Below are 27,237 nucleotides of genomic sequence, written 5' to 3' on the forward strand. Positions count from 1 at the left end.
ACTGTGCGGTGTTTGTGGTCCATGTGTACGCTCCGTGCAGTGTGTGTGGTGAGTGCGTACGTACCGTGCGGTGTGTGTAGTGAGTGTGTATGCTCCGTGCAGTGTGTGTCGTAAGTTTGTACGCTCCGTGCGGTGTGTGTGGTGATTGTGTATTGCTGCGTGCAGTGTGTGTGGTGAGTGTGTACGCTCTGTGCGGTATGTATGGTGAGTGTGTACGCTTTGTGCGGTGTGTGTGGTGAGTGTGTACGCTCTGTGCGGTGTGTGTGGTGAGTGTGTACACACCGTGCAGAGTGTGTGGTGAGTGTGTACGCTCTGTGCGGTGTGTGTGGTGAGTGTGTACACACCGTGCAGAGTGTGTGGTGAGTGTGTACGCTCCGTGCGGTCTGTGTGGTGAGTGTGTACGTACCGTGCGGTGTGTGTGGTGAATGTGTACGCTCCGTGTAGTGTGTGTGGTGAGTGTGTACGCTCCGTGCAGTGTGTGTGGTGAGTGTGGTAAGTGTTTACGTACCGTGCAGTGTGTGTGGTGAGTGTGTACGTACTGTGTGGTGTGTGGTGTGTACTTACCGTGCGGTGTGTGTGGTTAGTGTGTACTTACCGTGCGGTGTGTGTGGTGAGTGTGTGCGTACCGTGCAATGTTTGTGGTGAATGTGTACGCTCCATGTAGTGGGTGTGGTGAGTGTGTATGCTCCGTGCAGTGTGTGTGGTGAGTGTGTATTCTCCATACAGTGTGTGTGGTGAGTGTGTACGCTCTGTGTTGTGAGTGTGTACGCTCCGTGCGGTGTGTGGTGAGTGTGTACGTACCGTGTGGTGTGTGTGGTGAGTGTGTATGCTCCATGCAGTGTGTGTGGTGAGTGTGTACGCTCTGTGCCGTGTGTGTGGTGAGTGTGTACACTCTGTGCGGTGTGTGTAGTGAGTGTGTACGCTCTGTGCGGTGTGTGTGGTGAGTGTGTACGCACCGTGCAGTGTGTGTGGTGTGTGTGTACGCTCTGTGCGGTGAGTGTGTACGCTCTGTGCGGTGTGTTTGGTGAGTGTGTACGTACCGTGCGGTGTGTGTCGTGAGTGTGTACGCTCCGTGCGGTGTGTGTGGTGAGTATGTACTACCGTGCGGTGTGTGTAGTGAATGTGTACGCTCCGTGTAGTGTGTGTGGTGAATGTGTACGCTCCGTGTAGTGTGTGTGGTGAATGTGTACGCTCCGTGTAGTGTGTGTGGTGAGTGTGTACGCTCCGTGCTGTGTGTGTGGTGAGTGTGGTGAGTGTGTACGTACCGTGCAGTGTGTGTGGTGAGTGTGTATGTACTGTGTGGTGAGTGTGTACGTACCGTGCAGTGTGTGTGGTGAATGTGTACGCTCTATGTAGTGTGTGTGGTGAGTGTGTACACACCGTGCGGTGTGCGAATTGAGTGTGTACCTACCGTGCGGTGTGTGTGGTGAATGTGTACGCTCCGTGTAGTGTGTGTGGTGAGTGTGTACGCATTGTGTGTGGTGAGTGTGGTGAGTGTGTACGTACCGTGCAGTGTGTGTGGTGAGTGTGTTCGTACCGTGCGGTGTGTGTATTGAGTGTGTACGCTCCGTGCTGTGTGTGTGGTGAGTGTGTATACTCCGTGCAGTGTGTGTGGTGAGTGCGTACGTACTGTGCGGCGTGTGTAGTGAGTGTGTATGCTCCGTGCAGTGTGTGTCGTGAGTGTGTACGCTCCGTGCAGTGTGTGTGGTGAGTGTGTACGCTCTGTGCGGTGTGTACGGTGAGTGTGTACGCTCTGTGCGGTATGTATGGTGAGTGTGTACGCTTTGTGCGGTGTGTGTGGTGAGTGTGTACGCTCTGTGCAGTGTGTGTGGTGAGTGTGTACACACCGTGCAGAGTGTGTGGTGAGTGTGTACGCTCTGTGCGGTGTGTGTGGTGAGTGTGTACACACCGTGCAGAGTGTGTGGTGAGTGTGTACGCTCCGTGCGGTCTGTGTGGTGAGTGTGTACGTATCGTGTGGTGTGTGTGGTGATTGTGTACGCTCCGTGTAGTGTGTGTGGTGAGTGTGTACGCTCCGTGCAGTGTGTGTGGTGAGTGTGTACGTACCGTGCAGTGTGTGCGGTGATTGTGTACGTACCGTGCAGTGTGTGTGGTGAATGTGTACGCTCTATGTAGTGTGTATGGTGAGTGTGTACGTTCTGTGCAGTGTGTGTGGTGAGTGGGTACGTACTATGCAGTGTGTGTGGTGAGTGTGTATGCTCCGTGCGGTGTGTGTGGTGAGTGTGTACGCACCGTGCGGTGTGTGTGGTGAGTGTGGTGAGTGTGTACGTACCGTGCAGTGTGTGTGGTGAGTGTGTACGCTCTGTGTGGTGTGTGTGGTGAGTGTGTACGCTCTGTGCGGTGAGTGTGTACGCTCCGTGCGGTGTGTGTGGTGAATGTTTACGCTCCGTGCTGTGTGTGGTGAGTGTGGTGAGTGTGTATGTACCGTGCAGTGTGTGTAGTGAGTGTGTACGCTCCGTGCGGTGTCTGGTGAGTGTGTACGTACCATGCAGTGTGTGTGGTGAATGTGTACGTACCGTGCGGTGTGTGTGGTTAGTGTGTTCGTACCGTGCAGTGTATGTGGTGAGTGTGTATGCTCCGTGAAGTGTGTGTGGTGAGTGTGTACGTACCGTGCGGTGTGTGTGCTGAGTGTGTACGCTCTGTGCGGTGTGTGTGGTGAGTGTGTACGCTCCGTGCGTGGTGTGGTGAGTGTGTATTCACCGTGCGGTGTGTGTGGTGAGTGTGTACGTACCGTGCGGTGTGTGTGGTGAGTGTGTACGCTCCGTGCGGTGTGTGTGGTGAGTGTCTACGCTCTGTGCGGTGTGTGTGGTGAGTGTGTACGCTCCGTGCGGTGTGTGTGGTGAATGTGTACACACCGTGCAGGGTGTGTGGTGAGTGTGTATGTACCGTGTGGTGTGTGTGGTGAGTGTGTACGCTCCGTGCGGTGTGTGTGGTGAGCGTGTACGTTCTGTGCAGTGCGTGTGGTGTGTACGCTCCGTGCTGTGTGTGTGGTGAGTGTGTACGCACCGTGCGGTGTGTGTGGTGAGTGTGTACGTTCTGTGCAGTGCGTGTGGTGTATACGCTCCGTGCGGTGTGTGTGGTGAGTGTGTACGCACCGTGCGGTGTGTGTGGTGAGTGTGTACATACCGTGCGGTGTGTGTAGTGAGTGTGTACGTACCGTGCAGTGTGTGAGGTGAGTGTGTACGCTCTGTGCGGTGTGTGTGGTGAGTGTGTACTCTCTGTGCGGTGTGTGTGGTGAGTGTGTACGCTCCGTGCGGTCTGTGTGGTGAGTGTGTACGTATCGTGTGGTGTGTGTGGTGAATGTGTACGCTCCGTGTAGTGTGTGTGGTGAGTGTGTACGCTCCGTGCAGTGTGTGTGGTGAGTGTGTACGTACCGTGCAGTGTGTGCGGTGATTGTGTACGTACCGTGCAGTGTGTGTGGTGAATGTGTACGCTCTATGTAGTGTGTATGGTGAGTGTGTACGTTCTGTGCAGTGTGTGTGGTGAGTGTGTATGCTCCGTGCGGTGTGTGTGGTGAGTGTGTACGCACCGTGCGGTGTGTGTGGTGAGTGTGTACGTACCGTGCAGTGTGTGTGGTGAGTGTGTACGCTCTGTGTGGTGTGTGTGGTGAGTGTGTACGCTCTGTGCGGTGAGTGTGTACGCTCCGTGCGGTGTGTGTGGTGAATGTTTACGCTCCGTGCTGTGTGTGGTGAGTGTGGTGAGTGTGTATGTACCGTGCAGTGTGTGTAGTGAGTGTGTACGCTCCGTGCGGTGTCTGGTGAGTGTGTACGTACCATGCAGTGTGTGTGGTGAATGTGTACGTACCGTGCGGTGTGTGTGGTTAGTGTGTTCGTACCGTGCAGTGTATGTGGTGAGTGTGTATGCTCCGTGAAGTGTGTGTGGTGAGTGTGTACGCTCCGTGCGTGGTGTGGTGAGTGTGTATTCACCGTGCGGTGTGTGTGGTGAGTGTGTACGTACCGTGCGGTGTGTGTGGTGAGTGTGTACGCTCCGTGCGGTGTGTGTGGTGAGTGTCTACGCTCTGTGCGGTGTGTGTGGTGAGTGTGTACGCTCCGTGCGGTGTGTGTGGTGAATGTGTACACACCGTGCAGGGTGTGTGGTGAGTGTGTATGTACCGTGTGGTGTGTGTGGTGAGTGTGTACGCTCCGTGCGGTGTGTGTGGTGAGCGTGTACGTTCTGTGCAGTGCGTGTGGTGTGTACGCTCCGTGCTGTGTGTGTGGTGAGTGTGTACGCACCGTGCGGTGTGTGTGGTGAGTGTGTACGTTCTGTGCAGTGCGTGTGGTGTATACGCTCCGTGCGGTGTGTGTGGTGAGTGTGTATTCTCCATACAGTGTGTGTGGTGAGTGTGTACGCTCTGTGTTGTGAGTGTGTACGCTCCGTGCGGTGTGTGGTGAGTGTGTACGTACCGTGTGGTGTGTGTGGTGAGTGTGTATGCTCCATGCAGTGTGTGTGGTGAGTGTGTACGCTCTGTGCCGTGTGTGTGGTGAGTGTGTACACTCTGTGCGGTGTGTGTAGTGAGTGTGTACGCTCTGTGCGGTGTGTGTGGTGAGTGTGTACGCACCGTGCAGTGTGTGTGGTGTGTGTGTACGCTCTGTGCGGTGAGTGTGTACGCTCTGTGCGGTGTGTTTGGTGAGTGTGTACGTACCGTGCGGTGTGTGTCGTGAGTGTGTACGCTCCGTGCGGTGTGTGTGGTGAGTATGTACTACCGTGCGGTGTGTGTAGTGAATGTGTACGCTCCGTGTAGTGTGTGTGGTGAATGTGTACGCTCCGTGTAGTGTGTGTGGTGAATGTGTACGCTCCGTGTAGTGTGTGTGGTGAGTGTGTACGCTCCGTGCTGTGTGTGTGGTGAGTGTGGTGAGTGTGTACGTACCGTGCAGTGTGTGTGGTGAGTGTGTATGTACTGTGTGGTGAGTGTGTACGTACCGTGCAGTGTGTGTGGTGAATGTGTACGCTCTATGTAGTGTGTGTGGTGAGTGTGTACACACCGTGCGGTGTGCGAATTGAGTGTGTACCTACCGTGCGGTGTGTGTGGTGAATGTGTACGCTCCGTGTAGTGTGTGTGGTGAGTGTGTACGCATTGTGTGTGGTGAGTGTGGTGAGTGTGTACGTACCGTGCAGTGTGTGTGGTGAGTGTGTTCGTACCGTGCGGTGTGTGTATTGAGTGTGTACGCTCCGTGCTGTGTGTGTGGTGAGTGTGTATACTCCGTGCAGTGTGTGTGGTGAGTGCGTACGTACTGTGCGGCGTGTGTAGTGAGTGTGTATGCTCCGTGCAGTGTGTGTCGTGAGTGTGTACGCTCCGTGCAGTGTGTGTGGTGAGTGTGTACGCTCTGTGCGGTGTGTACGGTGAGTGTGTACGCTCTGTGCGGTATGTATGGTGAGTGTGTACGCTTTGTGCGGTGTGTGTGGTGAGTGTGTACGCTCTGTGCAGTGTGTGTGGTGAGTGTGTACACACCGTGCAGAGTGTGTGGTGAGTGTGTACGCTCTGTGCGGTGTGTGTGGTGAGTGTGTACACACCGTGCAGAGTGTGTGGTGAGTGTGTACGCTCCGTGCGGTCTGTGTGGTGAGTGTGTACGTATCGTGTGGTGTGTGTGGTGATTGTGTACGCTCCGTGTAGTGTGTGTGGTGAGTGTGTACGCTCCGTGCAGTGTGTGTGGTGAGTGTGTACGTACCGTGCAGTGTGTGCGGTGATTGTGTACGTACCGTGCAGTGTGTGTGGTGAATGTGTACGCTCTATGTAGTGTGTATGGTGAGTGTGTACGTTCTGTGCAGTGTGTGTGGTGAGTGGGTACGTACTATGCAGTGTGTGTGGTGAGTGTGTATGCTCCGTGCGGTGTGTGTGGTGAGTGTGTACGCACCGTGCGGTGTGTGTGGTGAGTGTGGTGAGTGTGTACGTACCGTGCAGTGTGTGTGGTGAGTGTGTACGCTCTGTGTGGTGTGTGTGGTGAGTGTGTACGCTCTGTGCGGTGAGTGTGTACGCTCCGTGCGGTGTGTGTGGTGAATGTTTACGCTCCGTGCTGTGTGTGGTGAGTGTGGTGAGTGTGTATGTACCGTGCAGTGTGTGTAGTGAGTGTGTACGCTCCGTGCGGTGTCTGGTGAGTGTGTACGTACCATGCAGTGTGTGTGGTGAATGTGTACGTACCGTGCGGTGTGTGTGGTTAGTGTGTTCGTACCGTGCAGTGTATGTGGTGAGTGTGTATGCTCCGTGAAGTGTGTGTGGTGAGTGTGTACGTACCGTGCGGTGTGTGTGCTGAGTGTGTACGCTCTGTGCGGTGTGTGTGGTGAGTGTGTACGCTCCGTGCGTGGTGTGGTGAGTGTGTATTCACCGTGCGGTGTGTGTGGTGAGTGTGTACGTACCGTGCGGTGTGTGTGGTGAGTGTGTACGCTCCGTGCGGTGTGTGTGGTGAGTGTCTACGCTCTGTGCGGTGTGTGTGGTGAGTGTGTACGCTCCGTGCGGTGTGTGTGGTGAATGTGTACACACCGTGCAGGGTGTGTGGTGAGTGTGTATGTACCGTGTGGTGTGTGTGGTGAGTGTGTACGCTCCGTGCGGTGTGTGTGGTGAGCGTGTACGTTCTGTGCAGTGCGTGTGGTGTGTACGCTCCGTGCTGTGTGTGTGGTGAGTGTGTACGCACCGTGCGGTGTGTGTGGTGAGTGTGTACGTTCTGTGCAGTGCGTGTGGTGTATACGCTCCGTGCGGTGTGTGTGGTGAGTGTGTACGCACCGTGCGGTGTGTGTGGTGAGTGTGTACATACCGTGCGGTGTGTGTAGTGAGTGTGTACGTACCGTGCAGTGTGTGAGGTGAGTGTGTACGCTCTGTGCGGTGTGTGTGGTGAGTGTGTACTCTCTGTGCGGTGTGTGTGGTGAGTGTGTACGCTCCGTGCGGTCTGTGTGGTGAGTGTGTACGTATCGTGTGGTGTGTGTGGTGAATGTGTACGCTCCGTGTAGTGTGTGTGGTGAGTGTGTACGCTCCGTGCAGTGTGTGTGGTGAGTGTGTACGTACCGTGCAGTGTGTGCGGTGATTGTGTACGTACCGTGCAGTGTGTGTGGTGAATGTGTACGCTCTATGTAGTGTGTATGGTGAGTGTGTACGTTCTGTGCAGTGTGTGTGGTGAGTGTGTATGCTCCGTGCGGTGTGTGTGGTGAGTGTGTACGCACCGTGCGGTGTGTGTGGTGAGTGTGTACGTACCGTGCAGTGTGTGTGGTGAGTGTGTACGCTCTGTGTGGTGTGTGTGGTGAGTGTGTACGCTCTGTGCGGTGAGTGTGTACGCTCCGTGCGGTGTGTGTGGTGAATGTTTACGCTCCGTGCTGTGTGTGGTGAGTGTGGTGAGTGTGTATGTACCGTGCAGTGTGTGTAGTGAGTGTGTACGCTCCGTGCGGTGTCTGGTGAGTGTGTACGTACCATGCAGTGTGTGTGGTGAATGTGTACGTACCGTGCGGTGTGTGTGGTTAGTGTGTTCGTACCGTGCAGTGTATGTGGTGAGTGTGTATGCTCCGTGAAGTGTGTGTGGTGAGTGTGTACGCTCCGTGCGTGGTGTGGTGAGTGTGTATTCACCGTGCGGTGTGTGTGGTGAGTGTGTACGTACCGTGCGGTGTGTGTGGTGAGTGTGTACGCTCCGTGCGGTGTGTGTGGTGAGTGTCTACGCTCTGTGCGGTGTGTGTGGTGAGTGTGTACGCTCCGTGCGGTGTGTGTGGTGAATGTGTACACACCGTGCAGGGTGTGTGGTGAGTGTGTATGTACCGTGTGGTGTGTGTGGTGAGTGTGTACGCTCCGTGCGGTGTGTGTGGTGAGCGTGTACGTTCTGTGCAGTGCGTGTGGTGTGTACGCTCCGTGCTGTGTGTGTGGTGAGTGTGTACGCACCGTGCGGTGTGTGTGGTGAGTGTGTACGTTCTGTGCAGTGCGTGTGGTGTATACGCTCCGTGCGGTGTGTGTGGTGAGTGTGTACGCACCGTGCGGTGTGTGTGGTGAGTGTGTACATACCGTGCGGTGTGTGTGGTGAGTGTGTACGTACCGTGCAGTGTGTGAGGTGAGTGTGTACGCTCTGTGCGGTGTGTGTGGTGAGTGTGTACTCTCTGTGCGGTGTGTGTGGTGAGTGTGTACGCTATGTGCAGTGTTTGTTGTGAGTGTGTCCGCTCTTTGCGGTGTGTGTGGTGAGTGTGTACGTACCGTGCAGTGTGTGTCGTGAGTGTGTACGTACCGTGCGGTGTGTGTGCTGAGTGTGTACGCTCCGTGCAGTGTGTGTGGTGAGTATGTATGTACTGTGCAGTGTGTGTGGTGAGTGTGTACGCTCCGTGCGTTGTGTGTGGTGAGTGCGTACACCGTGCAGCGTGTGTGGTGAGTGCGTACACCGTGCAGCGTGTGTGGTGAGTGTGTACGTACCATGCAGTGTGTGTGGTGAGTGTGTACGCACCATGCGGGTGTATGTGTGGTGAGTGTGTACGCTCTGTGCGGTGTGTTTTGTGAGTGTGTACGCTCTGTGCGGTGTGTGTGGTGAGTGTGTACGTACTGTGCGGTGTGTGTGGTAAGTGTGTACGCTCCATGCGGTGTGTGTGGTGAGTGTGTACATTCCGTGCGGTGTGTGGTGAGTGTGTACGTACCGTGCGGTGTGTGTGGTAAGTGTGTTCGCTCTGTGCGGTGTGTGTGGTGAGTGTGTACGTACCGTGCAGTGTGTGTGGTGAGTGTGTACGCTCTGTGCAGTGTGATTGGTGAGTGTGTACGCTCTGTGCAGTGTGTGTGGTAAGTGTGTACGTACCGTGCGGTGTGTGTGGTGAATGTGTACGTACTGTGCGGTGTGTGTGGTGAGTGTGTACGCTCTGTGCAGTGTGTATGGTGAGTGTGTACGTACTGTGCAGTCAGTGTGGTGAGTGTGTACGCACCGTGCAGTGTGTGTGGTGAGTGTGTACGCACCGTGCAGTGTGTGTGGTGAGTGTGTACGTACCGTGCAGTGTGTGTGAGGAGTGTGTACGTACCGTGCAGTGTGTGTGAGGAGTGTGTCCGTACCATGCGGTGTGTGTGGTGAGTGTGTACGCTCTGTGCGGTGTGTGTGGTGAGTGTGTACGCTTTGTGCGGTGTGTGTGGTGAGTGTGTACGCTTTGTGCGGTGTGTGTGGTGAGTGTGTACGTACCGTCCGGTGTGTGTGGTAAGTGTGTACGTTCCGTGCGGTGTGTGTTGTGAGTGTGTACGTACCGTGCGGTGTGTGTGGTGAGTGTGTACGCTACGTGCGTTGTGTGTGGTGAGTGTGTACGCTACGTGTGGTGTGGTGAGTGTGTATTCACCGTGCGGTGTGTGTGGTGAGTGTGTACGTACCGTGCGGTGTGTGTGGTGAGTGTGTATGCTCCGTGCGGTGTGTGTGGTGAGTGTGTACACACCGTGCAGTGTGTGTGGTGAGTGTGTATGTACCGTGTGGTGTGTGTGGTGAGTGTGTACGCTCCGTGCGGTGTGTGTGGTGAGCGTGTACGTTCTGTGCAGTGCGTGTGGTGTGTACGCTCCGTGCTGTGTGTGTGGTGAGTGTGTACGCACCGTGCGGTGTGTGTGGTGAGTGTGTACGTTCTGTGCAGTGCGTGTGGTGTATACGCTCCGTGCGGTGTGTGTGGTGAGTGTGTACGCACCGTGCGGTGTGTGTGGTGAGTGTGTACATACCGTGCGGTGTGTGTGGTGAGTGTGTACGTACCGTGCAGTGTGTGAGGTGAGTGTGTACGCTCTGTGCGGTGTGTGTGGTGAGTGTGTACTCTCTGTGCGGTGTGTGTGGTGAGTTTGTACGCTATGTGCAGTGTTTGTTGTGAGTGTGTCCGCTCTTTGCGGTGTGTGTGGTGAGTGTGTACGTACCGTGCAGTGTGTGTCGTGAGTGTGTACATACCGTGCGGTGTGTGTGGTGAGTGCGTACACAGTGCAGCGTGTGTGGTGAGTGCGTACACCGTGCAGCGTGTGTGGTGAGTGTGTGCGTACACCGTGCAGCGTGTGTGGTGAGTGTGTACGTACCATGCAGTGTGTGTGGTGAGTGTGTACGCACCATGCGGGTGTATGTGTGGTGAGTGTGTACGCTCTGTGCGGTGTGTGTGGTGAGTGTGTACGTACTGTGCGGTGTGTGTGGTAAGTGTGTACGCTCCATGCGGTGTGTGTGGTGAGTGTGTACATTCCGTGCGGTGTGTGTGGTGAGTTTGTACGTACCGTGCGGTGTGTGTGGTAAGTGTGTACGCTCTGTGCGGTGTGTGTGGTGAGTGTGTACGTACCGTGCAGTGTGTGTGGTGAGTGTGTACGCTCTGTGCAGTGTGATTGGTGAGTGTGTACGCACTGTGCAGTGTGTGTGGTAAGTGTGTACGTACCGTGCGGTGTGTGTGGTGAATGTGTACGCTCTATGTAGTGTGTGTGGTAAGTGTGTACGCTCCATGCGGTGTGTGTGGTGAGTGTGTACGCTCTGTGCAGTGTGTATGGTGAGTGTGTACGTACTGTGCAGTCAGTGTGGTGAGTGTGTACGCACCGTGCAGTGTGTGTGGTGAGTGTGTACGCACCGTGCAGTGTGTGTGGTGAGTGTGTACGTACCGTGCAGTGTGTGTGAGGAGTGTGTCCGTACCATGCGGTGTGTGTGGTGAGTGTGTACGCTCTGTGCGGTGTGTGTGGTGAGTGTGTACGCTTTGTGCGGTGTGTGTGGTGAGTGTGTACGTACCGTCCGGTGTGTGTGGTAAGTGTGTACGTTCCGTGCGGTGTGTGTTGTGAGTGTGTACGTACCGTGCGGTGTGTGTGGTGAGTGTGTACGCTACGTGCGTTGTGTGTGGTGAGTGTGTACGCTACGTGTGGTGTGGTGAGTGTGTATTCACCGTGCGGTGTGTGTGGTGAGTGTGTACGTACCGTGCGGTGTGTGTGGTGAGTGTGTACGCTCCGTGCGGTGTGTGTGGTGAGTGTCTACGCTCTGTGCGGTGTGTGTGGTGAGTGTGTACGCTCCGTGCGGTGTGTGTGGTGAGTGTGTACACACCGTGCAGTGTGTGTGGTGAGTGTGTATGTACCGTGTGGTGTGTGTGGTGAGTGTGTACGCTCCGTGCGGTGTGTGTGGTGAGCGTGTACGTTCTGTGCAGTGCGTGTGGTGTGTACGCTCCGTGCTGTGTGTGTGGTGAGTGTGTACGCACCGTGCGGTGTGTGTGGTGAGTGTGTACGTTCTGTGCAGTGCGTGTGGTGTATACGCTCCGTGCGATGTGTGTGGTGAGTGTGTACGCACCGTGCGGTGTGTGTGGTGTGTGTGTACATACCGTGCGGTGTGTGTGGTGAGTGTGTACGTACCGTGCAGTGTGTGAGGTGAGTGTGTACGCTCTGTGCGGTGTGTGTGGTGAGTGTGTACTCTCTGTGCGGTGTGTGTGGTGAGTTTGTACGCTATGTGCAGTGTTTGTTGTGAGTGTGTCCGCTCTCTGCGGTGTGTGTGGTGAGTGTGTACGTACCGTGCGGTGTGTGTGGTGAGTGTGTACGCTACGTGCGTTGTGTGTGGTGAGTGTGTACGCTACGTGTGGTGTGGTGAGTGTGTATTCACCGTGCGGTGTGTGTGGTGAGTGTGTACGTACCGTGCGGTGTGTGTGGTGAGTGTGTACGCTCCGTGCGGTGTGTGTGGTGAGTGTCTACGCTCTGTGCGGTGTGTGTGGTGAGTGTGTACGCTCCGTGCGGTGTGTGTGGTGAGTGTGTACACACCGTGCAGTGTGTGTGGTGAGTGTGTATGTACCGTGTGGTGTGTGTGGTGAGTGTGTACGCTCCGTGCGGTGTGTGTGGTGAGCGTGTACGTTCTGTGCAGTGCGTGTGGTGTGTACGCTCCGTGCTGTGTGTGTGGTGAGTGTGTACGCACCGTGCGGTGTGTGTGGTGAGTGTGTACGTTCTGTGCAGTGCGTGTGGTGTATACGCTCCGTGCGGTGTGTGTGGTGAGTGTGTACACACCGTGCAGTGTGTGTGGTGAGTGTGTATGTACCGTGTGGTGTGTGTGGTGAGTGTGTACGCTCCGTGCGGTGTGTGTGGTGAGCGTGTACGTTCTGTGCAGTGCGTGTGGTGTGTACGCTCCGTGCTGTGTGTGTGGTGAGTGTGTACGCACCGTGCGGTGTGTGTGGTGAGTGTGTACGCTCCGTGCGTGGTGTGGTGAGTGTGTATTCACCGTGCGGTGTGTGTGGTGAGTGTGTACGTACCGTACGGTGTGTGTGGTGAGTGTGTACGCTCCGTGCGGTGTGTGTGGTGAGTGTCTACGCTCTGTGCGGTGTGTGTGGTGAGTGTGTACGCTCCGTGCGGTGTGTGTGGTGAGTGTGTACACACCGTGCAGTGTGTGTGGTGAGTGTGTATGTACCGTGTGGTGTGTGTGGTGAGTGTGTACGCTCCGTGCGGTGTGTGTGGTGAGCGTGTACGTTCTGTGCAGTGCGTGTGGTGTGTACGCTCCGTGCGGTGTGTGTGGTGAGTGTGTACACACCGTGCGGTGTGTGTGGTGAGTGTGTACGCACCGTGCGGTGTGTGTGGTGAGTGTGTACGTTCTGTGCAGTGCGTGTGGTGTATACGCTCCGTGCGGTGTGTGTGGTGAGTGTGTACGCACCGTGCGGTGTGTGTGGTGAGTGTGTACATACCGTGCGGTGTGTGTGGTGAGTGTGTACGTACCGTGCAGTGTGTGAGGTGAGTGTGTACGCTCTGTGCAGTGTGTGTGGTGAGTGTGTACTCTTTGTGCGGTGTGTGTGGTGAGTGTGTGTGTGCGCTATGTGCAGTGTTTGTTGTGAGTGTGTCCGCTCTTTGCGGTGTGTGTGGTGAGTGTGTACGTACCGTGCAGTGTGTGTCGTGAGTGTGTACGTACCGTGCGGTGTGTGTAGTGAGTGTGTACGCTCCGTGCAGTGTGTGTGGTGAGTATGTACGTACTGTGCGGTGTGTGTGGTGAGTGTGTACGCTCCGTGCGTTGTGTGTGGTGAGTGCGTACACCGTGCAGCGTGTGTGGTGAGTGTGTACGTACCATGCAGTGTGTGTGGTGAGTGTGTACGCACCATGCGGGTGTATGTGTGGTGAGTTTGTACGCTCCGTGCGGTGTGTTTTGTGAGTGTGTACGCTCTGTGCGGTGTGTGTGGTGAGTGTGTAGGTACTGTGCGGTGTGTGTGGTAAGTGTGTACGCTCCATGCGGTGTGTGTGGTGAGTGTGTACATTCCGTGCGGTGTGTGTGGTGAGTGTGTACGTACCGTGCGGTGTGTGGTAAGTGTGTTCGCTCTGTGCGGTGTGTGTGGTGAGTGTGTACGTACCGTGCAGTGTGTGTGGTGAGTGTGTACGCTCTGTGCAGTGTGATTGGTGAGTGTGAACGCTCTGTGCAGTGTGTGTGGTAAGTGTACGTACCGTGCGGTGTGTGTGGTGAATGTGTACGTACTGTGCGGTGTGTGTGGTGAGTGTGTATGCTCCGTGCGGTGTGTGTGGTGAGTGTGTACGCTCCGTGCGGTGTGTGGTGAGTGTGTACGTACCGTCCGGTGTGTGTGGTGAGTGTGTATGCTCCGTGCCGGTTGTGTGTGGTGAGTGTGTACGTACCGTTCGGTGTGTGTGGTGAGTGTGTACCTTCCTTGCGGTGTGTGTTGTGAGTGTGTACGTACTGTGCGGTGTGTGTGGTGAGTGTGTACGCTACGTGCATTGTGTGTGGTGAGTGTGTACGTACCGTGCGGTGTGTGTGGTGAGTGTGTACGCTTTGTGCGGTGTGTGTGGTGAGTGTGTACGTACTGTGCGGTGTGTGTGGTGAGTGTGTACGCTACGTGCATTGTGTGTGGTGAGTGTGTACGTACCGTGCGGTGTGCGTGGTGAGTGTGTACGCTCCGTGCAGTGTGTGTGGTGAATGTGTATGTCCTGTGCGGTGTGTGTGTGGTGAGTGTGTATGCTCCGTGCGGTGTGTGTGGTGAGTGTGTACGTACCGTGCAGTGTGTGTGAGGAGTGTGTCCGTACCGTGCGGTGTGTGTGGTGAGTGTGTACGCTCTGTGCGGTGTGTGTGGTGAGTGTGTACGCTTTGTGCGGTGTGTGTGGTGAGTGTGTACGTACCGTCCGGTGTGTGTGGTGAGTGTGTACGTTCCTTGCGGTGTGTGTTGTGAGTGTGTACGTACCGTGCGGTGTGTGTGGTGAGTGTGTACGTACTGTGCGGTGTTTGTGGTCCATGTGTACGCTCCGTGCAGTGTGTGTGGTGAGTGTGTACGCTCCGTGCGGTGTGTTTGGTGAGTGTGTACGCTCTGTGCGGTGTGTGTGGTGAGTGTGTACGTACTGTGCGGTGTGTGTGGTAAGTGTGTACGCTCCATGCGGTGTGTGTGGTGAGTGTGTACATTCCGTACGGTGTGTGTGGTGAGTGTGTACGTACCGTGCGGTGTGTGTGGTAAGTGTGTACGTACCGTGCGGTGTGTGTGGTGAATGTGTACGCTCCGTGCGGTGTGTGTGGTGAGTGTGTACACACCGTGCAGTGTGTGTGGTGAGTGTGTATGTACCGTGTGGTGTGTGTGGTGAGTGTGTACGCTCCGTGCGGTGTGTGTGGTGAGCGTGTACGTTCTGTGCAGTGCGTGTGGTGTGTACGCTCCGTGCGGTGTGTGTGGTGAGTGTGTACGCACCGTGCGGTGTGTGTGGTGAGTGTGTACGCACCGTGCGGTGTGTGTGGTGAGTGTGTACGTTCTGTGCAGTGCGTGTGGTGTATACGCTCCGTGCGGTGTGTGTGGTGAGTGTGTACGCACCGTGCGGTGTGTGTGGTGAGTGTGTACATACCGTGCGGTGTGTGTGGTGAGTGTGTACGTACCGTGCAGTGTGTGTCGTGAGTGTGTACGTACCGTGCGGTGTGTGTAGTGAGTGTGTACGCTCCGTGCAGTGTGTGTGGTGAGTATGTACGTACTGTGCGGTGTGTGTGGTGAGTGTGTACGCTCCATGCGGTGTGTGTGGTGAGTGTGTACATTCCGTACGGTGTGTGTGGTGAGTGTGTACGTACCGTGCGGTGTGTGTGGTAAGTGTGTACGTACCGTGCGGTGTGTGTGGTGAATGTGTACGCTCTATGTAGTGTGTGTGGTGAGTGTGTACGTACCGTGCGGTGTGTGAATTGAGTGTGTACCTACCGTGCGGTGTGTGTGGTGAATGTGTACGCTCCGTGTAGTGTGTGTGGTGAGTGTGGTGAGTGTGTACGTACCGTGCAGTGTGTGTGGTGAGTGTGGTGAGTGTGTACGTACCGTGCAGTGTGTATGGTGAGTGTGTACGCTCCGTGCTGTGTGTGTGGTGAGTGTGTATACTCCGTGCAGTGTGTGTGGTGAGTGCGTACGTACCGTGCGGTGTGTGTAGTGAGTGTGTATGCTCCGTGCAGTGTGTGTCGTGAGTGTGTACGCTCCGTGCAGTGTGTGTGGTGAGTGTGTATTGCTGCGTGCAGTGTGTGTGGCGAGTGTGTACGCTCTGTGCGGTGTGTACGGTGAGTGTGTACGTTCTGTGCGGTATGTATGGTGAGTGTGTACGCTTTGTGCGGTGTGTGTGGTGAGTGTGTACGCTCTGTGCGGTGTGTGTGGTGAGTGTGTACACACCGTGCAGAGTGTGTGGTGAGTGTACGGTCTGTGCGGTGTGTGTGGTGAGTGTGTACACACCGTGCAGAGTGTGTGGTGAGTGTGTACGCTCCGTGCGGTCTGTGTGGTGAGTGTGTACGTACCGTGCGGTGTGTGTGGTGAATGTGTACGCTCCGTGTAGTGTGTGTGGTGAGTGTGTACGCTCCGTGCAGTGCGTGTGGTGAGTGTGGTGAGTGTGTACGTACCGTGCAGTGTGTGTGGTGATTGTGTATGTACCTTGCAGTGTGTGTGGTGATTGTGTACGTACCGTGCAGTTTGTGTGGTGAATGTGTACGCTCTATGTAGTGTGTATGGTGATGGTGAGTGTGTACGTTCCGTGCGGTGTGTGTGGTGAGTGTGTACCCTCCGTGCGGTGTGTGTGGTGAGTGTGTACGCACCGTGCGGTGTGTGTGGTGAGTGTGTACATACCGTGCGGTGTGTGTGGTAAGTGTGTACGTACCGTGCAGTGTGTGTGGTGAGTGTGTACGCTCTGTGTGGTGTGTGTGGTGAGTGTGTACGCTCTGTGCGGTGAGTGTGTACGCTCCGTGCGGTGTGTGTGGTGAATGTGTACGCTCCGTGCTGTGTGTGTGGTGAGTGTGTACGCTCCGTGCGGTGTGTGTGGTGAGTGTGTACGTACCGTGCGGTGTGTGTGGTAAGTGTGTACGTACCGTGCAGTGTATGTACTGAGTGTGTATGCTCCGTGAAGTGTGTGTGGTGATTGTGTACGTACCGTGCGGTGTGTGTGGTGAGTGTGTACCCTCCGTGCGGTGTGTGTGGTGAGTGTCTACGCTCCGTGCGGTGTGTGTGGTGAGTGTGTACGCTCCGTGCGGTGTGTGTGGTGAGTGTGTACACACCGTGCAGTGTGTGTGGTGAGTGTGTATGTACCGTGTGGTGTGTGTGGTGAGTGTGTACGCTTTGTGCGGTGTGTGTGGTGAGTGTGTACGTACCGTCCGGTGTGTGTGGTGAGTGTGTACGTTCCTTGCGGTGTGTGTTGTGAGTGTGTACGTACCGTGCGGTGTGTGTGGTGAGTGTGTACGCTACGTGCGTTGTGTGTGGTGAGTGTGTACGTACCGTGCGGTGTGTGTGGTGAGTGTGTACGTACTGTGCGGTGTTTGTGGTCCATGTGTACGCTCCGTGCAGTGTGTGTGGCGAGTGTGTACGCTCTGTGCGGTGTGTACGGTGAGTGTGTACGCTCTGTGCGGTATGTATGGTGAGTGTGTACGCTTTGTGCGGTGTGTGTGGTGAGTGTGTACGCTCTTTGCGGTGTGTGTGGTGAGTGTGTACACACCGTGCAGAGTGTGTGGTGAGTGTGTACGGTCTGTGCGGTGTGTGTGGTGAGTGTGTACACACCGTGCAGAGTGTGTGGTGAGTGTGTACGCTCCGTGCGGTCTGTGTGGTGAGTGTGTACGTACCGTGCGGTGTGTGTGGTGAATGTGTACGCTCCGTGTAGTGTGTGTGGTGAGTGTGTACGCTCCGTGCAGTGTGTGTGGTGAGTGTGGTGAGTGTGTACGTACCGTGCAGTGTGTGTGGTGATTGTGTACGTACCTTGCAGTGTGTGTGGTGATTGTGTACGTACCGTGCAGTTTGTGTGGTGAATGTGTACGCTCTATGTAGTGTGTATGGTGATGGTGAGTGTGTACGTTCCGTGCGGTGTGTGTGGTGAGTGTGTACCCTCCGTGCGGTGTGTGTGGTGAGTGTGTACGCACCGTTCGGTGTGTGTGGTGAGTGTGTACATACCGTGCGGTGTGTGTGGTGAGTGTGTACGTACCGTGCAGTGTGTGTGGTGAGTGTGTACGCTCTGTGTGGTGTGTGTGGTGAGTGTGTACGCTCTGTGCGGTGAGTGTGTACGCTCCGTGCGGTGTGTGTGGTGAATGTGTACGCTCCGTGCTGTGTGTGTGGTGAGTGTGTACGCTCCGTGCGGTGTGTGTGGTGAGTGTACGTACCGTGCGGTGTGTGTGGTAAGTGTGTACGTACCGTGCAGTGTATGTACTGAGTGTGTATGCTCCGTGAAGTGTGTGTGGTGATTGTGTACGTACCGTGCGGTGTGTGTGGTGAGTGTGTACCCTCCGTGCGGTGTGTGTGGTGAGTGTCTACGCTCCGTGCGGTGTGTGTGGTGAGTGTGTACGCTCCGTGCGGTGTGTGTGGTGAGTGTGTACACACCGTGCAGTGTGTGTGGTGAGTGTGTATGTACCGTGTGGTGTGTGTGGTGAGTGTGTACGCTTTGTGCGGTGTGTGTGGTGAGTGTGTACGTACCGTCCGGTGTGTGTGGTGAGTGTGTACGTTCCTTGCGGTGTGTGTTGTGAGTGTGTACGTACCGTGCGGTGTGTGTGGTGAGTGTGTACGCTACGTGCATTGTGTGTGGTGAGTGTGTACGTACCGTGCGGTGTGTGTGGTGAGTGTGTACGTACTGTGCGGTGTTTGTGGTCCATGTGTACGCTCCGTGCAGTGTGTGTGGTGAGTGTGTACGCTCCGTGCGGTGTGTGTGGTGAGTGTGTACACACCGTGCAGTGTGTGTGGTGAGTGTGTATGTACCGTGTGGTGTGTGTGGTGAGTGTGTACGCTTTGTGCGGTGTGTGTGGTGAGTGTGTACGTACCGTCCGGTGTGTGTGGTGAGTGTGTACGTTCCTTGCGGTGTGTGTTGTGAGTGTGTACGTACCGTGCGGTGTGTGTGGTGAGTGTGTACGCTACGTGCGTTGTGTGTGGTGAGTGTGTACGTACCGTGCGGTGTGTGTGGTGAGTGTGTACGTATTGTGCGGTGTTTGTGGTCCATGTGTACGCTCCGTGCAGTGTGTGTGGTGAGTGTGTACGCTCCGTGCGGTGTGTTTGGTGAGTGTGTACGCTCTGTGCGGTGTGTGTGGTGAGTGTGTACGTACTGTGCGGTGTGTGTGGTAAGTGTGTACTCTCCGTGTGGTGTGTGTGGTGAGTGTGTACATTCCGTACGGTGTGTGTGGTGAGTGTGTACGTACCGTGCGGTGTGTGTGGTAAGTGTGTACGCTGTGTGCGGTGTGTGTGGTGAGTGTGTACGTACCGTGCGGTGTGTGTGGTGAATGTGTACGCTCTATGTAGTGTGTGTGGTGAGTGTGTACGTACCGTGCGGTGTGTGAATTGAGTGTGTACCTACCGTGCGGTGTGTGTGGTGAATGTGTACGCTCCGTGTAGTGTGTGTGGTGAGTGTGTACGCATTGTGTGTGGTGAGTGTGGTGAGTGTGTACGTACCGTGCAGTGTGTGTGGTGAGTGTGTTCGTACCGTGCGGTGTGTGTATTGAGTGTGTACGCTCCGTGCTGTGTGTGTGGTGAGTGTGTATACTCCGTGCAGTGTGTGTGGTGAGTGCGTATGTACCGTGCGGTGTGTGTAGTGAGTGTGTATGCTCCGTGCAGTATGTGTTGTGAGTGTGTACGCTCCGTGCGGTGTGTGTGGTGAGTGTGTATTGCTGCGTGCAGTGTGTGTGGCGAGTGTGTACGCTCTGTGCGGTGTGTACGGTGAGTGTGTACGCTCTGTGCGGTATGTATGGTGAGTGTGTACGCTTTGTGCGGTGTGTGTGGTGAGTGTGTACGCTGTGTGCGGTGTGTGTGGTGAGTGTGTACACACCGTGCAGAGTGTGTGGTGAGTGTGTACGGTCTGTGCGGTGTGTGTGGTGAGTGTGTACACACCGTGCAGAGTGTGTGGTAAGTGTGTACGCTCCGTGCGGTCTGTGTGGTGAGTGTACGTACCGTGCGGTGTGTGTGGTGAATGTGTACGCTCCGTGTAGTGTGTGTGGTGAGTGTGTACGCTCCGTGCAGTGTGTGTGGTGAGTGTGGTGAGTGTGTACGTACCGTGCAGTGTGTGTGGTGATTGTGTACGTACCTTGCAGTGTGTGTGGTGATTGTGTACGTACCGTGCAGTTTGTGTGGTGAATTTTACGCTCTACGTAGTGTGTATGGTGAGTGTGTACGTTCCGTGCAGTGTGTGTGGTGAGTGTGTACGCTCCGTGCGGTGTGTGTGGTGAGTGTGTACGCACCGTGCGGTGTGTGTGGTGAGTGTGTACATACCGTGCGGTGTGTGTGGTGAGTGTGTACGTACCGTGCAGTGTGTGTGGTTAGTGTGTACGCTCTGTGTGGTGTGTGTGGTGAGTGTGTACGCTCTGTGCGGTGAGTGTGTACGCTCCGTGCGGTGTGTGTGGTGAATGTGTACGCTCCGTGCTGTGTGTGTGGTGAGTGTGGTGAGTGTGTACGTACCGTGCAGTGTGTGTAGTGAGTGTGTACGCTCCGTGCAGTGTCTGGTGAGTGGGTACGTACTATGCAGTGTGTGTGGTGAGTGTGTACGCTCCGTGCGGTGTGTGTGGTGAATGTGTACGCTCCGTGCTGTGTGTGTGGTGAGTGTGGTGAGTGTGTACGTACCGTGCAGTGTGTGTAGTGAGTGTGTACGCTCCGTGCAGTGTCTGGTGAGTGGGTACGTACTATGCAGTGTGTGTGGTGAGTGTGTACGTACCATGCTGTGTGTGTGGTAAGTGTGTACGTACCGTGCAGTGTATGTACTGAGTGTGTATGCTCCGTGAAGTGTGTGTGGTGATTGTGTACTTACCGTGCGGTGTGTGTGCTGAGTGTGTACGCTCTGTGCGGTGTGTGTGGTGAGTGTGTACGCTCCGTGCGTGGTGTGGTGAGTGTGTATTCACCGTGCGGTGTGTGTGGTGAGTGTGTACGTACCATGCGGTGTGTGTGGTGAGTTTGTACGCTCCGTGCGGTGTGTGTGGTGAGTGTCTACGCTCCGTGCGGTGTGTGTGGTGAGTGTGTACGCTCCGTGCGGTGTGTGTGGTGAGTGTGTACACACCGTGCAGTGTGTGTGGTGAGTGTGTATGTACCGTGTGGTGTGTGTGGTGAGTGTGTACGCTCCGTGCGGTGTGTGTGGTGAGCGTGTATGTTCTGTGCAGTGCGTGTGGTGTGTACGCTCCGTGCGGTGTGTGTGGTGAGTGTGTACGCACCGTGCGGTGTGTGTGGTGAGTGTGTACGTTCTGTGCAGTGTGTGTGGTGAGTGTGTACGCTCTGTGCGGTGTGTGTGGTGAGTGTGTACTCTCTGTGCGGTGTGTGTGGTGAGTGTGTACGCTATGTGCAGTGTTTGTTGTGAGAGTGTCCGCTCTTTGCGGTGTGTGTGGTGAGTGTGTACGTACCGTGCAGTGTGTGTTGTGAGTGTGTACGTACCGTGCGGTGTGTGTGGTGAGTGTGTACGCTCCGTGCAGTGTGTATGGTGAGTATGTACGTACTGTGCGGTGTGTGTGGTGAGTGTGTACGCTCCGTGCGTTGTGTGTGGTGAATGCGTACACCGTGCAGCGTGTGTGGTGAGTGTGTACGTACCATGCAGTGTGTGTGGTGAGTGTGTACGCACCATGCGGGTGTATGTGTGGTGAGTGTGTACGCTCCGTGCAGTGTGTTTGGTGAGTGTACGCTCTGTGCGGTGTGTGTGGTGAGTGTGTATGTACTGTGCGATGTGTGTGGTAAGTGTGTACGCTCCATGCGGTGTGTGTGGTGAGTGTGTACATTCCGTGCGGTGTGTGTGGTGAGTGTGTACGTACCGTGCGGTGTGTGTGGTAAGTGTGTACGCTCTGTGCGGTGTGTGTGGTGAGTGTGTACGTACCGTGCAGTGTGTGTGGTGAGTGTGTACGCTCTGTGCAGTGTGATTGGTGAGTGTGTACGCTCTGTGCAGTGTGTGTGGTAAGTGTGTACGCTCTGTGCAGTGTGTGTGGTAAGTGTGTACGTACCGTGCGGTGTGTGTGGTGAATGTGTACGTATTGTGCGGTGTGTGTGGTGAGTGTGTACGCTCCGTGCAGTGTGTGTGGTGAGTGTGTACGCTCCGTGCGGTGTGTGTGGTGAGTGTGTACGTACCGTCCGGTGTGTGTGGTGAGTGTGTACGTTCCTTGCGGTGTGTGTTGTGAGTGTGTACGTACTGTGCGGTGTGTGTGGTGAGTGTGTACGCTACGTGCGTTGTGTGTGGTGAGTGTGTACGTTCCTTGCGGTGTGTGTTGTGAGTGTGTACGTACCGTGCGGTGTGCGTGGTGAGTGTCTACGCTCCGTGCGGTGTGTGTGGTGAGTGTGCATGCTCCGTGCGGTGTGTGTGGTGAGTGTGTACGTACTGTGCGGTGTGTGTGGTGTATGTGTACGCACCGTGCAGTGTGTGTGGTGAGTGTGTACGCACCGTGCAGTGTGTGTGGTGAGTGTGTACGCTACGTGCGGTGTGTGTGGTGAGTGTGTACGCTCCGTGCGGTGTTTGTGGTGAGTGTGTACGTCCTGTGCGGTGTGTGTGTGGTGAGTGTGTACGCTCCGTGCGGTGTGTGTGGTGAGTGTGTACGCTCCGTGCGGTGTGTGTGGTGAGTGTGTACGTACCGTGCGGTGTGTGTGGTGAGTGTGTACGTACCGTGCAGTGTGTGTGGTGCGTGTGTGCGCTCCGTGCAGTGTGTGTGGTTAGTGTGTACGCACCGTGCAGTGCGTGTGGTGTGTACCTACCGTGCGGTGTGTGTGGTCAGTGTGTGCGCACCGTGCAGTGTGTGTGGTGAGTGTGTACGCACTGTGCAGTGTGTGTGGTGAGTGTGTACGCACTGTGCAGTGTGTGTGGTGAGTGTGTACGCACCGTGCAGTGTGTGTGGTGAGTGTGTACGTACCGTGCAGTGTGTTTGGTGAGTGTGTCCGTACCGTGCGGTGTGTGTGGTGAGTGTGTACGCTCTGTGCGGTGTGTGTGGTGAGGGTGTACGCTCCGTGCGGTGTGTGTGGTGAGTGTGTACGTACCGTCCGGTGTGTGTGGTGAGTGTGTACGTTCCTTGCGGTGTGTGTTGTGAGTGTGTACGCTCTGTGTACGCTACGTGCGTTGTGTGTGGTGAGTGTATGCTACGTGCGGTGTGCGTGGTGAGTGTGTACGTCCTGTGCAGTGTGTGTGTGTGGTGAGTGTGTACGCTCCGTGCGGTGTGTGGTGAGTGTGTACGCTCCGTGCGGTGTGTGTGGTGAGTGTGTACGTACCGTGCGGTGTGTGTGGTGAGTGTGTACATACTGTGCGGTGTGTGTGGTGAGTGTGTACGCACTGTGCGTTGGGGTGTGTATTCACTATGTGGTGTGTGTGGTGTGCGTGCGTGTGTGCAGGTGGCCGAGCTGCAGAATCAGGGCTGTGAAATGTTGATCGTGACGAGCGGCGCCGTCGCCTTCGGCAAGCAGCGCCTGCGCCACGAGATCCTCCTGTCTCAGAGCGTGCGCCAAGCGCTGCACTCAAGCCACAACCAGCTCAAGGACATGGTGACACACACTTTGACACGCACAGTGACACGCGCGGTGACACGCGTTGATGCACACGGTGGCACGCGTACGACACACACGGTGGCACGCGGAGACAAAGCGTGTGCCAAGCACTGCACTCGAGCCACATCCAGCTCAACGCCGTGCTGTGAATGTGGTTGTTTTTGTTGTTAACGTGGTTGTTGTCATTGTAGGGGTTGTGGTAGTTGTGGTGCAGGCGGAGCCCGTGCTGGAGGCGTGTACATGTGAACCTGTTTGGTTGTTGTATTTGTGATTGTGGTTTTTGTGGTGGTGCAGGCAGTGCCCGTGCTAGAGGCTCGTGCGTGTGCTGCTGCGGGGCAGAGCGGCCTCATGGCGCTCTACGAGGCGATGTTCACCCAGTACAGCATCTGCTCCGCACAGGTGACGACCGCCACCACAACCATAGCCACCAACAGCACCAACACCAATACCAATACCCACTATTTGCCACGATGCGGCGGTGACGTAATCACGGCGCCTGTGCCAGTCCAGGTGCACTTTGAGGCCACGTGAAGTCTCATTGGCAGGAGGTCACGAGACAGACCCAGGTGCCATGAGTTGGCTGACTGAGATGACTGGCAGATGCACCAACTGCACCTCCTACTGTGCCAACTTGCTGCGTTTTAGCTGCCCGGCGCTCCGCTTTTTGTTGTGAGCGTCGCTCCTCTGCCCTCTGTTGTTGTTGGAGGGTGACTGCCTCCAACTGCCCAGTAGCGTCCTTCACGAGCTTGCTCCATAGAGGCCGATCTTGACACCGCTGGTACCAGTATTTGGCAAGTCCTCTTAGCTCCACATCCTCTATCCATCTCTTCTCCAGCCCATGTCGTGCCCATTTAACCCCCTCTATCTGGCCAAACGGCAGCTGCTTAGGGTGCCATGGTGGTGAGATGTGAACTACCTTGCTGGTATACAGGAGGTCGTGGGTTCGATCCCGACCCTGATGCTTTTATATTTGGAGTTTGCATGTTCTTCCCGTGGTCGCGTGGATATTTCTCTGGATCCTCTGGTTTTTCCTTCCATTTAAAAACATGAATTTAGAGTATTTGTCTGTTATAAATTTCCACACGATAAGCCACTTAATTGAGATATAATTTATGGCCAGGTTGCTTCTGAAAAAGAGCTTCATAGCTCAGTCGGCCTTATCTGGTAAAATGTTATTTTTTTACATGCGGTAGTTGGGCATGCGGGCCACATGACCTAGCCAATGCAGCCTTGCCTGCCGGAGGAGCTCGCTGATGAGAATGTGTCCAGATCTTTCAAGGATTTGTGAGCTTATCGCACAATGCAGCCTGGTTAAGCCCAAGATGGATCGTAGGCAGGCCAGCCTGAATGGTTCAAACCGGTGCATATGTTCCATTAGAGGGGTCCATCTTTACAAGCATAGATAAGGGAGGGCATGACCGTGACCAAGAAGACCTGAAGCTTCGTGTAAATCGACAGACCAGGTAGCTTCCACACAGTATTATGCATCCGGATACTGTTGGAAGCCAGATAATCGATGATCAACTTTATAACAGCCACAACCACCATTACCATCTTGTCTCCATCTCACCGTGTCTCTGTCTTCTTCTTACCGTGTCACCGTGTCTCCGTGTCTGTATCTCAGATCCTCGTGACGAACCTGGACTTCCACGACCAGCAGAAGCGCCTTAACCTGCGTGGCACGCTGGACGAGCTGCTGGCCATGAACATTGTCCCCATCATCAACGCCAATGACGCCGTGGCCCCTCCACCTGAGCCCAGCGGGGACCTCGCCGGGGTGCGGAGACACGGCCTCCCCGCCAACGCCACGGCAACAACAACAACCGCAACGCAACCGCATGGCGTGCGCCACCACAACCACCCACAATCGCAAGCACTCGCAACAGTCACACACACTGGCACAAGCTCTGCACGATGTGCGTGCGATTGCAGAAACAACCCCTGACCTCGGTGGTTGCCGGTCGGTCATGCTGTCGTGGCTGTAAGCAATGCCATTTGGGACGATGCCAATCGGCCGTTCCCCTCATGGCACTCGTAGCTGCCACGGCGGCCAACGGGGCCTGTGGACGGGCACAAGATGCTGGCGAGCCCTCCACCTTGAACTCATTTACCAGAAAGTCACGTATAAAGGATCCAAGCTTGTGCCGTAGGAAACTCCTGGCCAGACCCCAATGGGTGGAGCCAGGAGACTGAACGCTCCAGAAACGGCACAAAGTTACTGCGGTTGGTCACGTGAAATGTTTGTGGAGCTGATATGCCCACTGACTTGTCATCTGTAAGATGCGCCTGCCATTCCTCCACTGGTGGTGGGTGCCCACCAAGGACCCCATTCAAACCCACAATATCTTGGTACCGACTTGCTGAAAGTTGTAAGCAAGAATTTAATCGCCTGCAGCTGGGGTTGGCCTCGTCCCCTCCCCCTCCTGATGTTGAAGAAAAATGGGTGAGGTTCAGGACTGTGGCTTGTGCAGTTGCTATGGCTGCGTTGGGTACACAGCCATAGCCTCCCCATTACAGCCACACAATATGCAGCCTTACCGCAGCCTTCGATCAGAGGTTCAGGGAGCTGTACGCCACTGCAAGGATGAGTGCTGGTCGTGGGAGGAAGAGGAAGCTCATGAAGGCAGTCACCCTCCAAAAACAGAAGTGGGCAGAGGAGCGACGCTCACAATGACGAACAGAGCACCGGGCATCAAGAATGCAGCAAGTTGGTGCAGTAGGGGACACAGTCGTCTCGATAAACCCATGGCACGACCTGGGTCTGTTCCATGAACCTGTCACAACGTCTCAAAATTAACTTTATTTGGCAAAAGAGTTTTGGTTATGTCATTGTCACCGACTGGCGAATGGGGACTGTGTTATGTGCTGTGCTATGTATGGTGTGGAGTGTAGGTTACAGCATGTCTGTCGGGGTGTGTGTGGTGTGTATAGGTGATCAGCGTGCAGGATAATGACAGTCTGGCGGCGAGGATCGCCGTGGAGATGGAGGCTGATCTCCTCATTGTCCTCTCTGACGTCGAGGGTACGGCCACCACCACCACTACTACCACAACAACCACTACCACAATAACCACAATCACCACCACAACAAACACCACAATAACCACGATGACGTACGTTGATGGTGTATGATGATGAGGTGCTGGTGACGAGTTGTATAGATGGTGACGAGGTGGTGGTGATGAGGCGTGTTGATGGTAAGGACGTGTCGTTGACGAGGTGGTTGTGTGTGCGTTTGTGCAGGGCTGTTTGACAGCCCTCCTGACTCTGAGGACGCCAGGCTGCTGGATGAGTTCTACCCGGACGAGGCGGCCGCCATCACCTTCGGGGGGAAGTCTCGTGTCGGCGTCGGGGGCATGGAAGCCAAGGTGACGGGGGGGGGGGTGGTGGGAGGTGGTGAGGGAGTGGGATGGTGGGGTGATGGCGTGGTGGGGTTGTCGGTGGTGGGGTGATGGGTCAATGGGGGAATGGGGTGGTGGGATATTGGGTGGTGGCGTGGTGGGTAGTGGAGTGACGGGGTGATGAGGTTGTGGGTGTCGGGCCGGTGGCTCTGCCGGCCATGGCTGACTGCTGCTTCCGTAGCGGCCGCCCAACATCGCAGTGGCTGGTCCTCTCGCAAGTGCAGCTCTGTGAGTCTTTGTGAGTCTCTGTGGGTGTTTCTCTATCTCTATGTGTCTCTGTGTATATCTATGTATCTCTTTGGGTTTCTGTGTATCTCTGCGGGTGTCTGCGTCTGTATCTTTGTGTCTCCGTGCATCTCTGTGGGTGTCGGGGTGCAGGTGAAGGCTGCGCTGTGGGCCTTGCAGGGCGGCACCGCCGTGGTGATTGCGAATGGCACCAACCCCAAGGTGACTGGGCACGTCATCACCGACATCGTTGCCGGCAAGCGCGTCGGCACCTTCTTCACCGAGGTCAAGCCCGAGGGTATGGCAACCAGGTGCAGGGGCTGGAGAAGGAGGGGGTGATAGTGGTGTTAGTGATGGTGGTGATCGAGGTAGTGATGATGGTGGAAGTGGTGATTGGGGTAGTGATGATGATGGTGGGGGTGGTGGTTGTGATGATGATTATGATGGTAGTGATGATGATGGTGGTGGCGATGATGATGATAGTGATGATGGTGGTGGTAGTGATGATGATGGTGATGTTAGTAGTGATGATGTCGGTAGTGATGATGGTGGTGATGTTAATGATTGATATTGATGATGGTGGCGATGTGTAGGGATGAGTGTAGAGACTCAGGCAAAGCTGGCGCGAGCTGCAGGCAGGGAGCTGTCCACACTGCAACCTGAGCAGGTGAACAATATGCAAAGACCCCCTGTGTAGCCTTAACACACTCTGTACTGTTCGTGAGCACCTAATGAAGGCCGGCACGGTACACGAGGGGGTGGATGGCCAGAACCATGCCCGGCAGCCTTGGTTTTCTTAGTGGCGATGTTTACACCCTGCAAC

At 55.5% G+C, this 27,237-nt stretch overlaps 1 protein-coding gene across 9 annotated transcripts in view; it reads left to right on the top strand.

Annotated features, from left to right (window-relative positions):
• ALDH18A1 (aldehyde dehydrogenase 18 family member A1) overlaps positions 1-27,237 on the top strand; it is a 63,612-nt gene that overhangs the window by 20,992 nt on the left and 15,383 nt on the right. For 8 of the 9 annotated variants that reach the window (XM_076068391.1, XM_076068386.1, XM_076068392.1 and 5 more), the window contains 7 exons: positions 22,636-22,785; positions 23,083-23,187; positions 24,413-24,631; positions 25,720-25,810; positions 26,032-26,156; positions 26,568-26,712; positions 27,008-27,081. In XM_076068391.1, the coding sequence (XP_075924506.1) occupies positions 22,636-22,785; positions 23,083-23,187; positions 24,413-24,631; positions 25,720-25,810; positions 26,032-26,156; positions 26,568-26,712; positions 27,008-27,081 (909 nt within the window). The remainder of the gene's footprint in view (positions 1-22,635; positions 22,786-23,082; positions 23,188-24,412; positions 24,632-25,719; positions 25,811-26,031; positions 26,157-26,567; positions 26,713-27,007; positions 27,082-27,237) is intronic. The other variant, XM_076068394.1, reaches the window with a different exon arrangement.

Source organism: Petromyzon marinus, chromosome 21 (genome assembly GCF_048934315.1).
Source record: "Petromyzon marinus isolate PM22_M1 ecotype Great Lakes invasive population chromosome 21, UKy_Petmar_22M1.pri1.0, whole genome shotgun sequence".
Taxonomy (NCBI): Eukaryota; Metazoa; Chordata; class Hyperoartia; order Petromyzontiformes; family Petromyzontidae; genus Petromyzon; species Petromyzon marinus.